General features: G+C 41.0%; 1 protein-coding gene across 4 annotated transcripts in view; it reads left to right on the forward strand.

Annotated features, from left to right (window-relative positions):
- Positions 1 to 14,793, forward strand: part of LOC137416309 (protein bicaudal D homolog 2-like) — a 48,205-nt gene that overhangs the window by 22,860 nt on the left and 10,552 nt on the right. For all 4 annotated transcript variants that reach the window (XM_068101847.2, XM_078770284.1, XM_068101866.2 and 1 more), the window contains exons 6-7: positions 3,933 to 4,091; positions 13,921 to 14,493. In XM_068101847.2, the coding sequence (XP_067957948.2) occupies positions 3,933 to 4,091; positions 13,921 to 14,493 (732 nt within the window). The remainder of the gene's footprint in view (positions 1 to 3,932; positions 4,092 to 13,920; positions 14,494 to 14,793) is intronic.

Here is a 14,793-nt window from a genome sequence, read left to right on the forward strand (position 1 = left end):
CCCTTTAGAGGTAAATGCTGCAGAACCAGTCTTGAATTATGTACTGATGGGGGTGTTTGCAATGCGCGAAGGAATCTTGCCGACCGGCTAATCGGACGTGGCACTCGAACATTCCTCACTCCACGAAGATCTTAACGAAGCCCACAGAGAGTTCTTCAGTTTTTGAAAGAGGTGCACTTTACTTTGAGGTTGCACTCGCACCCAGCCGTGTGTGTGTGTGTGTGTGTGTGTGTGTGTGTGTGTGTGTGTGTATGTGTGTGACTGTCTGTCTGTCTGTGTGTTTGTCTGTGTGTGCACGCGTGCTCCTTACATGTTTTGCTGTACACGAGTAGTATCTCAGATAAATGAGGCTGATTGGAGGATTTACTTTTCCACCCAGTCTGTTCTTTATGCTTGTTGTAAATAAGTGTGAGACGGAGGGTCGGGTTATGAGTCCACTCGCACATGTGGCAGGTTTTTTAATCGCTTCCGTGTTTCTTTATTACCCTTGCCAGAGGAGAGGGTATTGCATTTGAGTCTGTTTGTCTGTCTGTCTGTTTGTCTGTCTGGTTGTTTGTCCGCACAGAATAAATATGATTTTCTCTGCAACCGTTGGTCCGATTGACAGGAAATTTTCAACATAGGTGCAAGTCCACCTGTAGAATTTTTACAGCGTAGCCCATAGGGCAAAGCCGTCTAGAACAGTGTTTGTCCGTCTGTATGTATGTATGTATGCCCCCCTCAAACGTATACCAATCAGAGCTGAAGATCTGGTCACATGACAGGGTGATGTGATTACGTCTGATGTCATTACAGCGGTGCTGCAGCTGACTCTCCACGCACCGCCATCTTGTTTTATATGTCGTTCAAGCCGAACATATAGTTGAACCTGTCATATATCACAATCGCCATGCTCTACCTTGACGTTTTTCATTCAGTGTGAAACACAAACAATCCGATTGTAAAAATGAACATCAAATATCGAAAGCATCGTCGTTACGTCTCTTCCAACAAAACGGTACGTACCCAACCCTTGTTGGGTATAATCTAGATTACAGTAGATCTTCCCTCAGTTCTGTAAGTAAAACTTACCTCACGGATGTCGGGATTCCTCCAAATTTCTTTGTTTAATGTTATAAACAGCATTAGCAACTGTTGAAAATGCTAATCATGTGTGTTTGTGGTTTATAATATTTTACAAGCCTGGCTACGCCGCTGTTAGACTTTCGGTCTTGTTTTAATGATAATTATGACGTCATAGGTCACAGCGCCATCTTGGCAATACCGAAAAACTTTGCAACTCTATATTTCCGAAAGCACTGCATCGAAAAAAATGACATTCTAAAAAACTCTCCATGGGGAATAACACATGTTAATGATGATGTCATAGGTTCCTCCATTATGACACCATAATTCGACAAGTACAAAATTTCATCCGATCAAGATGAAATTTATTTATCGTCATCTATGAATAAATTGGTGGAGAAAAAAAAATGATGACGTCATCAGTCACGTGGTTCGGTCGCCATATTTGTTTCAACACAAAAGCCTTAAAAACCACTAAAAACACATCCTGGTGAGGGTCTGCAATTTCTGCTCTTGTTTTACCATTTGTGCTTCAGTGTGTCTATCCCAGGGATTTACCTTTTTGAGCTTTTGTCATCAAATGTTCCACAAACTTTTTATGTTATGACGAGTTTTGTGGTGAGTACGGGCTTCACGAGGGGGTTGCTCAGACTCACTACTCAACCTCCGACCCTGAAGCCACAAACGACGGATAACTCCATGACCTGACGGGTTGCTGAGGAATCACAGACGCGTCTGATGGGGCTAGGTATGGCAGGGTCCCCGTTCCAAGTCTCACGTTACCTTACCGGTGATTTCACCCTGCTCGGATGGGGAACCGACCGCGCTCTCAACGTGTCACCTTTGTATCTATCTATTACGTACAGCTGAGCGAAACCATATGTGGAAAGTCAACTGGACTAATAGAGCAAAGTAATGGGACACAATGTCCTGTCTATCTATTACATTTGCTCTATCAAACCTATAAAGGAAAAGACAACCGAGCAGGTTTGCAATAGTTTACCAACGAATTCCCGAAGCACATATTCACAGGCACAATTCACACAGCACGTATTTATAAGACGTATAAACACAAGAACAGTCGTAACCCTCAAGCAGGTAAAGATACTTTAAACAATCTCGCTTAACTATGGACATGACAGGCACACCTGGTGAGTGAATATCACCTTGAATTGTTTCATTATTTATATACACTCTACCAACTGTTCTAGCTAAACATCACCTTGAATTATTTATTTTCTGTACTCTACACAAGGAACTGCAACACCAACAAATCTGTACATCATCCTTGCTGATTTCATAAGTCAGATATTTTCTTCCTACTTTGCCAAAAGAGAATTGCATCTGATGTCATTTGCAAAGAGGTCACATGACCCAGTAATTTGCTTATAGCAATTTCCAGGTATAGCATGGACACTCGCTCAGGAATAGATGGCAAGTGGTGACGGCATCGATCCGTGCCGGGAAGCAAGTGAGGGAAATTCAACATGTTTAAATGCTCGGAAAATAAAAGAGATATCGTAAAATGTGAATTGCTCTTTGGACGTAGTTTTGGGAGAGTGAGTGCAGATATTCTTCCATTACAAGAATAGAGAGACAGAAAGAATGGCCAGATTACTCGGAGGTCAGGTCATTAACTTTTGCGATGTCGAGTCTGGGTTCGATCCCCGGGTTCGGGGTGCTGCACCTCAGAGCTCTTTGGATTGGGATTCAAAGGCAGTTTTTTTTTTGTATACAATATCGAGGCTTGTGTAAGAGCTAACATTAATCACAAAAAACATAAACGGACACATAAAACGTATAATGAAGGGAGCGGGAGACAAGATGGGGGAGAGAGAGGGAAGCACACAAGCACAACATTTGAGAGCAGGGACATCAGGAGATCTGTGGGAGGGAGAGGGCTTGGGGGGAGGGGGCATGGGAAGGGAGGGGTGGGAGAGGTAAAAAAACAAAAAAAACACATGGACACAGCTAGGACTTCCAGGAAAGAAGTTGGAATTTCAAAAAAGTGGATCTGGGGTGAATTAGCGGGGGTAGAAAAGATCAAGGTTTTGGATGGGGGAAGATAAGAGATGGTGGTGAACAGCTGTTTTAAAGACCTGGATGGGGGAGTGGAATTGAAGAGAGTGAGGGAGTTTGTTCCAGAGGTGGGAGAAAAGAGGAATGAAGGAGTGAAGGTGAGCAGTCTGTTGTCCTGTCTGTCTCCATGTCTGTCTGTTGTCCCGTCTGCGTGTAGTTTGTGAACGGTTAAAATTCTCATGCCATCTGTCAAAGAGTAGGCTAATGTGTGGCCCAATTTGACCAAATTCCCCGACAGCAAACGGGATCTGGATGCTAGGTTTGAGTTCATTAGTGCTATTGCGTAGAAGATAAAGTAAACTGATGCATTTCGTTAATGGGGTGTGGATACAACACGGGCACGATGGGCCAAATTCCTCGGCCCTTGTAAATGTAATTGTGACGTTTCGCCTTCGCCGGTGATGTTTAAGTGGCTGGTTGCTCTGCACTCTGTTGTTAGAGGAATTTTTTTGTTGGAGGTTAAAACCCGGAATTTTTTTGTTGGAGGTTAAAACCCGGAATTTTTTTGTTGGAGGTTAAAACCCGGAATTTTTTTGTTGGAGGTTAAAACCCGGAATTTTTTTGTTGGAGGTTAAAACCCGGAATTTTTTTGATGGAGGTTAAAACCCGGAATTTTTTTGTTGGAGGTTAAAACCCGGAATTTTTTTGTTGGAGGTTAAAACCCGGAATTTTTTTGTTGGAGGTTAAAACCCGGAATTTTCTTGTGGAGATGCCTCCGTTCAACATTTGATGAAGCACGGTGTTAAACGGTCGCCTATTTAATGGGTTTTTATTTTGTTTGCTTTCAGCTGGCCAAAAAGAAGGCTTTGGAGTACACAGAACGCTGCGAGGTGGACAACGCTCGCTATGAGGCCGAGCTGCGGGTTTTAGACGAGAAGGTGTCCTTCCTTGAGGAAGCAAATGGAAGAAGTAAAGAGGAGATTGCCAATCTAAAAGCAGACAGGAAGGTATTTGATATAAACTAGAATTCCTTAAGGTCATTATTTGTCGGACTTGCACGGAACTGTTAAAATATAATTACATGCAGTGAAAAATGTAGATTAAAAAAATGACTCCTTATAGGTTCACGTACATGTACACACATACATGTACATGTACACAAATGTTTAAATGCACACTTGTCATCACACATACACATACACATGGAAACATGCACGTGAACACACACATGTATACACACACACACACACACACACACACACACACACACACACACACACACACAGGCATGCATACACAGGCACGCACACACAGGTACACACACACACAGGCACGCATGCACAGGCACGCACATACACAGGCACACACATACACTTGCACACACACACACAGGCACACATATACACACACACACACACAAACACAAATGGATGCACATACACATGTACACACTCGCACATAAACGTGTACGCACATACACGTGTACACACACAAACACATACACACACACACAAACACACACATGCACATGTGTACACACATGTATACACACATGTGCATGTATACATACACACATGTACAGGTGTGCAAACACATGCACACACACACATACACATGCACACATGCATGTACACACACATACACATGTGTACAAACACACGTCCACGCATGTATACACACATGTATATGTGTACAAACACATGCCTACACACAAAAATGCAGGCACACACACACGTGCACACTCGCACATAAAGGTGTACACACATACACATGTACACACACACATGTACACACACGCACACACACACACACACACACACACACACACACACACACAAACACATACACATGCACACATGCATGTACACACACATGCACATGCACACACGCATGTACACACACATGCACATGTGCACAAACGCATGTACACACATGTACATACACACACACATCTATTCATCAGGAATACGATCACACTTGAGAAAATTACGAGGATCAATGGAGGTGAGCGTTAAGCTTAGATCTGAGGAGGGAACTTGCAATGTGTCCAGTCAAACTCGTTTGGCCCATATAGGCAGTAGTTTAGCACATAGGTAAGGGGACAGGTGGAGCAATACCAGAAAGGATCCGCTAGATTACAAGGCCACAAACGTGCCTGTTGTGCAAAGAGAATTGGCTTATCTTGTCGTGAGATGGCAACAAAATGAGGGACTTTGAACTCTCAATCGCATCAATCGGTTGGAGCAAGCTCGGGAGCAGCAGTGCCATCCCATATTGGGGAGTTATATTCCATGGAGCTTTGGGTGAAAGTTTATGAAAACATTTTTCTTTTTCACATCGTGGAGTTGTTGGCTGCATCTCTCCATTTTTGTCCTGCCATGTCTGTTTCACCACCATGTCTGTCCTGCTATGTGTTCAATTACTCTTTTTATAAAATGATTTTCCCTCCACCACCTTAGGTGGTCAGAAGTCATGTTTTCATCCCCATGTGTCTGTTTGCTTGTCTGAGCAGGATATCTCAATTGTGGACGGTTTTGGACGACATTTGGTGGACAGGTTGGGTGCTTGGCAAGGCCAAATTGATTCGATTTTGGTGAAGATCAGGATCTGGATACGAGAATTATTTAGTTTTTTTGTAAACTTTTTTTTTTTTTTGAGGTCACAATTTTTTTTATTTATACAAAATTTTCACACATACACTCACATCCGGGGTCTGCTTAACAGGCACGTAAGACATCGGCCATTATAAAGCTTGCAGTGTTAGTGAGATATCTCTGAGGATATCCCAGAGACTCAATAGCTCAGTGGGCTGTCACCGGGTAAGTGATGAGGTTCCTGGGTTCGAGTCCTGGGTTGAGTGAAGCCTTTCACACTAGCCCCATGCAGGAATTTACTTCCTGTTTATTAAATATATACTGTGTATATATATATATATATATATGTATGTATATTCATATACATATACATATATATATAATTAAATGACCTATATATTTTTTTTTTGCATATATATATTTTTTATTTTAAATTTTAAATAAATAAATAAATATATATATTAAATACAAAAATATTTGATTATGAAAATCGTCAAAAAGTATTGAGAGATGGGGGCTAAAAACAATAATATTGCACGATATCTCAAAGTTGTGGACAATTTATGACAAAACAAGGCGGATGAGTTGGTTTGGCGACAAGAACAAGCTGATTCGATTTTGGTTCAGGTCTGGATTCAGATCCGGCCTTATCAGTGGGATACAAAACGTAAACTGTTCACGGAAAAATATGGCATACAGTTTTCTAATGGGATTATATTTTCTATAAACGGATTATATGGAATGTGGTAAAGGTACCAATGGCCTACAATGGAGGGGTTGAGGAAACCAGTGCTACGAGGAAAAACATATTCCGTATGATCAATCTCTGTATTCCATAAGTGGAGTACTCATTTCCTCATTCTCGTCGTAAAGAGGAAGGGGGTGCAGTCCCTGTGTGCTCGGACCCTCTCTTGGGATGATAGGGAGATTTAATGATCTCGGGAAGCACACAAGCACAACATTTGAGAGCAGGGACATCAGGAGATCTGTGGGAGGGAGAGGGCTTGGTGGGAGGGGGCATGGGAAGGGAGGGGAGGGAGAGGTAAAAAAAAAAAACACATGGACACAGCGAGGACTTCCAGGAAAGAAGTTGGAATTTCCAAAAAGTGGATTTGGGGGGGAATTAGCAGGGGAAGAAAAGATCAAGGTTTTGGATGGGGGAAGATAAGAGATGATGGTGAACAGCTGTTTTAAAGACTTTGCACAATTGGATATCGGACACGATAGTAAGCGGTAAAGCCAGGATTTTCGGAGTGTAAAGGAGCCATTTGCATTTTGGCAAACGAAGTGGAAAAAAAAAGATTGGGATATGTTTTATCCCATTTAATTGAAATTGCATGAATGCACAACTCGGACTGTTCCTTTGTATAATACTTGCAATTCCTTCCACACCAAAGTAGATTTCGCCACCATTACATTCTTGTACACCGCTCCTTTCCTATTCCATCTCCAGGCGCTGCATGACGTCATTGCCGGGCACCGAAGGGAGCTCGGCAATGACGCGTGCTGAAAGGGAGTACTCAGTTTTCACTCCGATTTCTTGTTACTTGCAAAATCGAAGATTTTTCAAGTATATTTTTCGGTTGCGTTTGTTATTCTGTGTTTGTCTGTTTCTCTGTTTGTCTGTCTGTCACCGGCCTACAGGTCACAATTCTAAAGCGATCGTCACGAAACTTCACCAAGTCGTAGAGGTCGTCACAATTGAGAAGCCTATTGATTTTGAGGTCAAAGGTCATCTGGAGGTCAAATTTCTAAAATCGCCATTTTTTCATCCGATTGACTTGAAAATTGAACAGCATTTGTATATTGAGGCAATAAATTGGGAAACCAACTATTTTTGAGGTCAAAAGGTCAAAGGTAAACTCAAGGTGAAACTTCCAAAATCATCACTTTTCATCCAATTGACTTGAAAATTTAACAGCCTTCGCATAGTAAATCACTGAATTGGGAAACTAACTATTTTTGAGGTCAAAGGTCAAATCAAGTTGAAATTTCTGAAATCATCTATTTTCATCTGAAAAATCGTCACTTTTCATCCTATTAATCCGAGCTTTGATCAAGATCGTCAATTTTAATCTTGATTAAATGGACAATTTGATCAATCAATGGCAACCTTTTTTTGGGGTGGGGGTGGAGGGGGGGGGGTGGATATTGTAAGTATAGTGCTGTGTATGACGTCTTCATGTTTGTTTGTTTGTTTGTCCGGGCGATATCTCAGCCATCCTTTGAGCTTGGAAGTCTGAAATTTGGGCACAATATTGAGCACGTACTTTGGTAAAAACACTATTTTTTGTTTTTTGATGCATCAATTAATTGATTAATTACTTAATTATTATCCATTAATCAACAACAACAATCAACAACAATCAAGTACTTATTTATTTCCTTTCTCCTCTGGCCATTATCTCAGGCACCTTTTGAGTTAGGAAGCTGATATTTGGACATACCAATGACCAAGTGATTTGGCTGTAACATACTTTGCTTGTAAGTCTGTCTGTGGCTATAAAGGTTATGTCTTCACCCCTGTCTGTCTGTTTATTTGTCTGTCTGTCTGTGAACAAAATATCTCAAAAAGTTGTGGACAGATTCAAACGTAATTTGGCACAAAAGGTGTACTTTTTGATTTATTGATTATCAATTAATCGATTATTTAATTATTCGATTAATGACTTAATTATTTTTTTTTAAAGTTACAGATTGGGATGAAACGGTGGTAGTTTATGTATTCTATTAGCCAATTTATCAATAATTACATTTTTTTATGATTATTATTTATTTATTTTCATTATTAATTATTTATTTATTTTCTTTCACTTCTGGGCAATATCTCAGGCACCTTTTGAGCTAGGAAGCTGATATTTGGACATGACAATGACCAGGTGATTTGGCTATCAAGGATATTTTTGATTTATTTATTAATCAATTAATCGATTATTTAATTATTTGATTAATGACTCCATTTTTTTTTTTTTAGTTACAGATTAGGATGAAACGGTGGTGGTTTAGGTATTCTATTAGGCAATTGATTAATAATTTAATTATTTTACGATTATTATTTATTTATTTTCATTATTAATCATTTATTTATTTTCTTTCTCCTCTGGGCATTATCTCAGGCACCTTTTGAGCTAGGAAGCTAATATTTGGACGCAATAGTGACTAAGTGATGTGGCTATCAAGGATATTTTTGATTTATTGATTAATCATTTCATCTATTAATTATTTATTGATTAATCGATTAATTATTTATTGAGTAATCAATTAATTATTTAATTTTTTATGAGTGACTTATTTAATTAAATTTCTAAAAGATACATCTTCGGATGAAGCACGAGTGGTTTAGTTGTGCCATTAGCCAATTGATTAAGAAAATATTTTGTGATAATCTTTTATTGATTTTAATTATACAATTAATCATTCAATTCGTGTGCACCTCTCCTTCCCAATGCAGCCTCTATGAACTACGCTGCGGTATTGCCCCGCTGTAGGATATTTAATTATTTGGTTACCCTTATACTGTAGGCATATTTGTCATGGAAAAAAAATTCGTGTATTTTTTTTGTTAAAAGCAAAAACTCACTTGATTTTGTAAGAAGGTATCATAAGCTTTTAAAAAATTTAGGGTGGCATTTTTTCTGAACATTCTAACGGCCTGAAATCCAAGATGGCCGCCACCGTAGCAAAACGCCCTAAATTTGACGCTAAAATCAACTTAATGTGGTTTAAATATTTTTGTTTTCAGCATGAACTGCTTGGAACTTGTATATAGAGGTGACTATAATAACAATAACTTCCACCTGACTACTAATCTTTTTATTTTGCACAATTTCAGACAGAGGCTGCCTTTTTTATTTCAACATGGCGGCCAGAAAATTGACGTTCGAATCCAGTCACCGGCAGCAGTTTGTTCGCTTTATAGTGTTAAGGTTCCACTTGTCCATTTTATGGTGCACTAACATATTCTTTTCTTCTTTTGCAGGCTGCAAGTACCCACAGCAACCATCACCCAGGATAACATAGCTTAGAGACCTTAGATTAACCAAAATGGCAGAGTCTTCATCTAACAAGAAGTCAAAAACGGTGGATTTTGAACTATGCTTTATTTGCCAGTTGAGCAGCAAGCAAACAGATTATACAAACTATGTGCTTCGTCCTTCTTTGCCTTCAGTAGAGAAAGTAATTACAACAACTGATGTTCGATGTTCATATGGGGAAACAGAATTCTCTACATTAAAGAATTGCATAAAAGGTTTGTCAGCCCATGAACTGTTACAGAATGGTTTTTCATACCACAAGACATGTTATAAGGATCTCACACATAAAACATGCATTGAACGAGCCAAGACCCGATATGAGAAAGGACAAGCGACAGGCAGCGTCAGTTATATAAAACAGAAGACAAAAGGACGACCGAAAAAATCTGATGCTGCATCTACAAGTGCTTCCACATCACAGCGATCTACCAGAAGTCAGGCTTTCGACAAGGAGATGTGTGTCATTTGTCAGGAAGACAAAGCAGACAAATTGCACGACGTCTCAACTGAAAACATGGGAGCTCAGCTCAAAGCCATTGGTCAACAAACAGACAGAAAACTTTTGAAAGTTAGACTGAGCAATGTTGTAGACTCATCTGATCTTCTTACAGCAGTTGCTGAGGACATGAAGTATCACCTTCTGTGCTTAGGCCATGCAAAACGAGACATAGAAAAAGCTAACAGACCTCCAAAACAGCATGTTCATTTTGCACAGTTAGTGTCTGACCTGGAGATGCTCGACATGGTGGAAACTGAAATCAATGACCCATCTAACAGTTCAGCTTTGAATATGAACGACATTGAACAATCATATGTTGGTTTGCTAGAAGCCAATGGGTTCCCTTTACCCGACAATCCGCGATACAAACCATACTTAAAGCAACTGATTTTGGACAACATCGCTGATGTGCACTTCACCAGGCCTCCAGACAAGGAAACCTGAGCAAGTACTTTCTACAAAATCCAAGGAAACGCTGTTAGCTGGTGCGTTGGCCTCCGATACAAAAGACCTAAGAGAAGATGTGAAAGTCCTTCTGAAAGCATCTAAAATACTGAGAAGAGACATTGCAAGCGCAACCCTGTGGAAATTCGAAGGAACATTTGATAATTATGAACCACCTGCACCTGCTTTGCTTCAACTCCTCTGCAAGCTTGCTATCCAAGGTTTACATCATGTTAAAACAATCAGCAGGGCCGAATCTATGAACCAAAGTGCATCTGTGCTGGCACAACATTTCGTATGTGCATACAAGTCTGATCGGCAGGTCACCTATGAAACAAAACATGAAGATGTCACTTTCAAACACCGCACTGAGACTCCCCTTACCGTCGGCTTAGCTCTGGATGTGCACAAAAACACCAGGTCCAAGGCCCTTGTGGAGACATTAGGCAAACTAGACCTCACTGTCCCGTACAACAAGGTAATGGAAATAGAGACTGCCGTCGCAAATGCTGTTCTTGAAAGGATAAAATCCATGGGAGGAATTTATCGACCACCTTGGTTGGTTAACGACATGTTTGTTTGGTTTGCACTGGACAACATAGATTTTCTCGAATCCACGCCTTGTGGCATGAACACACTCCATGGCACTGCCACCGCTATATATCAGACTGCATCTGACAAATCCGCAGCAACACCACTTGATATCGATCGGTCATCAAGGTCTCAAACATTAGAGGAGGCTATTCCATGTGAAATACTATCATGTGACAAACCAATACCAACAAACAAAAAGTGTGTTTGCACACTGAATTCCTGCAAGTCCAGCTCACAGTCAAACAAAGAGAAGGATATGGCATGGATGGCTGTTTGGACTTCAACGAAAGTGAAGTTGAAGTAAAATCAAGCTCTACTTCTCCAGGAACATGGGGCGCCTTCAACTCTCTGTTGTCTCCATCTGGTTCCAAGACAAACATTGCCCTTGTACCACCACTAATACGATTGCCACCAACAGAGTATGACACCCTGTTCACAGGTCTGATGAGAGCACGTGCTGTCGCCACTCATGTCATGGGACCAGAATCTATCACAGTCGTGACTCTTGATCTTCAGCTATACGACATGGCCATGAAGTTGTGGATGGAGCGTGAGGACATCAAGAAGCAGTTCTTGTTTCGACCTGGCGAGCTGCACATCGTCTTCTTGCCACTGGCTGCCATGGGTAAATATGTGGAAGGGAGTGGTATTGACCAAGCATGGGTCGAAGCTGGACTTTACTCACCTACAACCGTAAGACAAATACTCTACGGAAAACACATGTATCGAGCACTGGAAGTTCATACAGTTACCTTGCTTGCTTTGTACAGTTTGTACTTCCGAAAGTTCCTGCAACTTCAGCCTGATGAAGAAGCTTTCTTGAAGGAAACATCCACTCTTTTGGGAGAAGCCTATCAGCAAGACATCAATACAGACTCAGGAAGCAGACACAAACTCATTGATGCCGTTAAAAAAACAATCGAAATGTTCGAATCCAGCAACATTTCTATGACATTCACAAAATTATAATCCACTTGATATCCATTGTTAAAAATACTAAATGAAAGCCAGGCATTTAATCAGTATGACTTTTTGCATCTTCCTGTTTAAACGATTTTAGAGATTGAACAGTAATTCAAGTATTTCATTTTATTTAGATCTGTTTGTTGGCTTGTTAATTATGTATTCTTTGTGAAAAATACATGTCTTTAAATAGATACTTTGTTTGTAATTACATGCGAAGGGAGAAGGTATAGTTTACATTGCGGGTGCGCGGTGGCCATTTTGGAATTTGGTATGCAGATCATACATATAACATAAATTTCATGATTCCATTCGATTCCTGGTCTCAGAAAACATATATTTAGACACTTTATTTGTAATTGTATCACATGTACTCGCGAAGATATTGCATTATTAGTGTTCGGTGGCCATTTTGGACGCCATCTTGGATTTCATAGTCTTAGAATGTTCAGAAAAAATGCCACCCTAATTTTTTTTAAAGCTTATGATACCTTCTTACAAAATCAATTGAGTTTTTGCTTTTAACAAAAAAAATACACGAAATTCCAAATATGCCTATACTAATAAAGGAAATTTTGATTTATTGATTCGTCAATGAATCAATTAATTAATTAAAAAAATTGATGAATGACTTATTTAATGAATTTTCAAAAAGTTACAGCTTCGGATGGAACACTCACTGGTGGTTCAGGTATGCTATTAGCTAATTGATGAATAAATTATTTTATGATTATCCTTTATTGATTTTAATTATGCAATTAATCAATTATTGTACACCTCTCCCTCCCAATACCGTCTCTATATGCTGCATGGCGTATTGCCGGGTGCCGAAGGGAGCCCGACGATGACACACGCTGGAGGATATATTTTGCATGGGGGCGGTGTACTTTGAATGTATCTGTACGTGTTATTAATATTTTTGTTATTGTTATTGTTTTTGAATAGCGATACAAACCCACTACCACACCTGAAACTCTCTTGAGCCCATGATGATGCACCTGCCCTGTGCGAACGTCCGTGCTTAAGGGCGTCGGCAATTTCCCAGCTTGGAATGCTGAGCGAGATCTCTCGTTGGAAAAAGTTGTCATGATGGAAATATGCTTTTTTCTGTCTTTAGAGGAATATAGGCATTGTCTTGCTTCACAATCGGGCCCTTCAAGCAGGCGTGAGGCCACACGGCGGGTTTGGTGGTGCAGGCTTTTATGGATGTATGAGGGATTGAGCGGAATACCAATCGAGGCGAAAGTGACTCCTTGAGCTTCATCTATGAAACTCCACTCTCCTATTTGGAGCCTTTCTAGCCAAATCAGTGTCCATGTGTTTATTTTTCCTCTCTCCCCCCCCCCCCCCTCTTCCCACACCTCCTCCCACCAAGCCCTCTACCTCCCACAGATCTCCCGATGTCCCTTCTCTCAAATGTACTTGTGTGCTTCCCCCTCTCTCCCCATCTTGTCTCCCGCTCCCTTTATTTCATCTTATGTGTCCGTATTTTTTTTTTTTGTCATTAATGTTAGCTCTTACACGAGCCTCGATCGTGTATACAAAAAAAGAAAAAGAAAATCCTTCTTTTTACCTCCTGAGTTTTCCTTATTATGGTGAACTGCAAAATGGTGTTTGCTTTCTCATATTTATGGTTTTATTGTAAAAACAATTATGAAGATTGTGCAAAAAAGAACAGTGTGAAGCCCGTTTTTGTTTTTCCACACAGCGAGCCAACGATTCAAGGGAGGAGAGCCGTGTGGGCTTGGCGCTAATCCAGGATGAGCTTCTGACCTTCAGCGAAGACCTGGCGCAGCTGTACCACCTCATTTGCGTTTGCAACAATGAGACCCCTAACCGCGTCATGCTCGACTTCCATCGTATACCACGTGCCAATGGCGCGAACGCTCATCGTTCCCCGCTCCTGTGTCGACGTGAAATGGGTCGAGGTCGCCTCACGATGCCGCCATCGCCCTCTTGCACCACGACAGCGCAACCCTCTCCACCGCAGAACGACACCACTGCGATAGCAAACGGTACCGGAGTTGATGGGAACAGGCGCGAGCCCGCAAGCCTGGTCCGCCTACTGGCGATGGTTCGCGAGCAGGTTCGGCATCTGCAGCAAGCGGTAGAGCGCTCTGTCGAGCGTAGCCTGCACCGGGCCATTGCCCACGAACTGGCCCCTTTGCTGGACCGCGATAAGGAAACTCTATTGGAGGAGATTCTCAAGCTCAGGTCTTTGTTGAGTACAAAGAGGGAGCAGATTGCCACACTGCGTGCCATCATCAAAGCCAACAGACAGGTCAAATCCACTACCACTCCACTTCCCTTCATTTTCTTTCTGTTTTCTCTTTCACTTCTCTCAGTAAAGATTAAGCGAGAAGTTGTCAATTGTTTTGGGTTTCCTCTTTTCTTTTCTTTTTTGATCTGTTTACAAGATCTTTGTTTCCTTTTTCTGCTTTAGCAGGTGAATCTTTTTAGAGTTTCTCCAACAATTGGCATTGGAGCAACAACAACAACATTTTCCCTGCTAGAGCGGGGGTTAGCCTTGCGGTCCCCATGACAATCTTCTCCATTTTGCCCTATTTTCTGCATCTGCCCT

Source organism: Myxine glutinosa, chromosome 1 (assembly GCF_964187855.1).
Source record: "Myxine glutinosa chromosome 1, kmMyxGlut1.1, whole genome shotgun sequence".
In the NCBI taxonomy this organism is placed as follows: Eukaryota; Metazoa; Chordata; class Myxini; order Myxiniformes; family Myxinidae; genus Myxine; species Myxine glutinosa.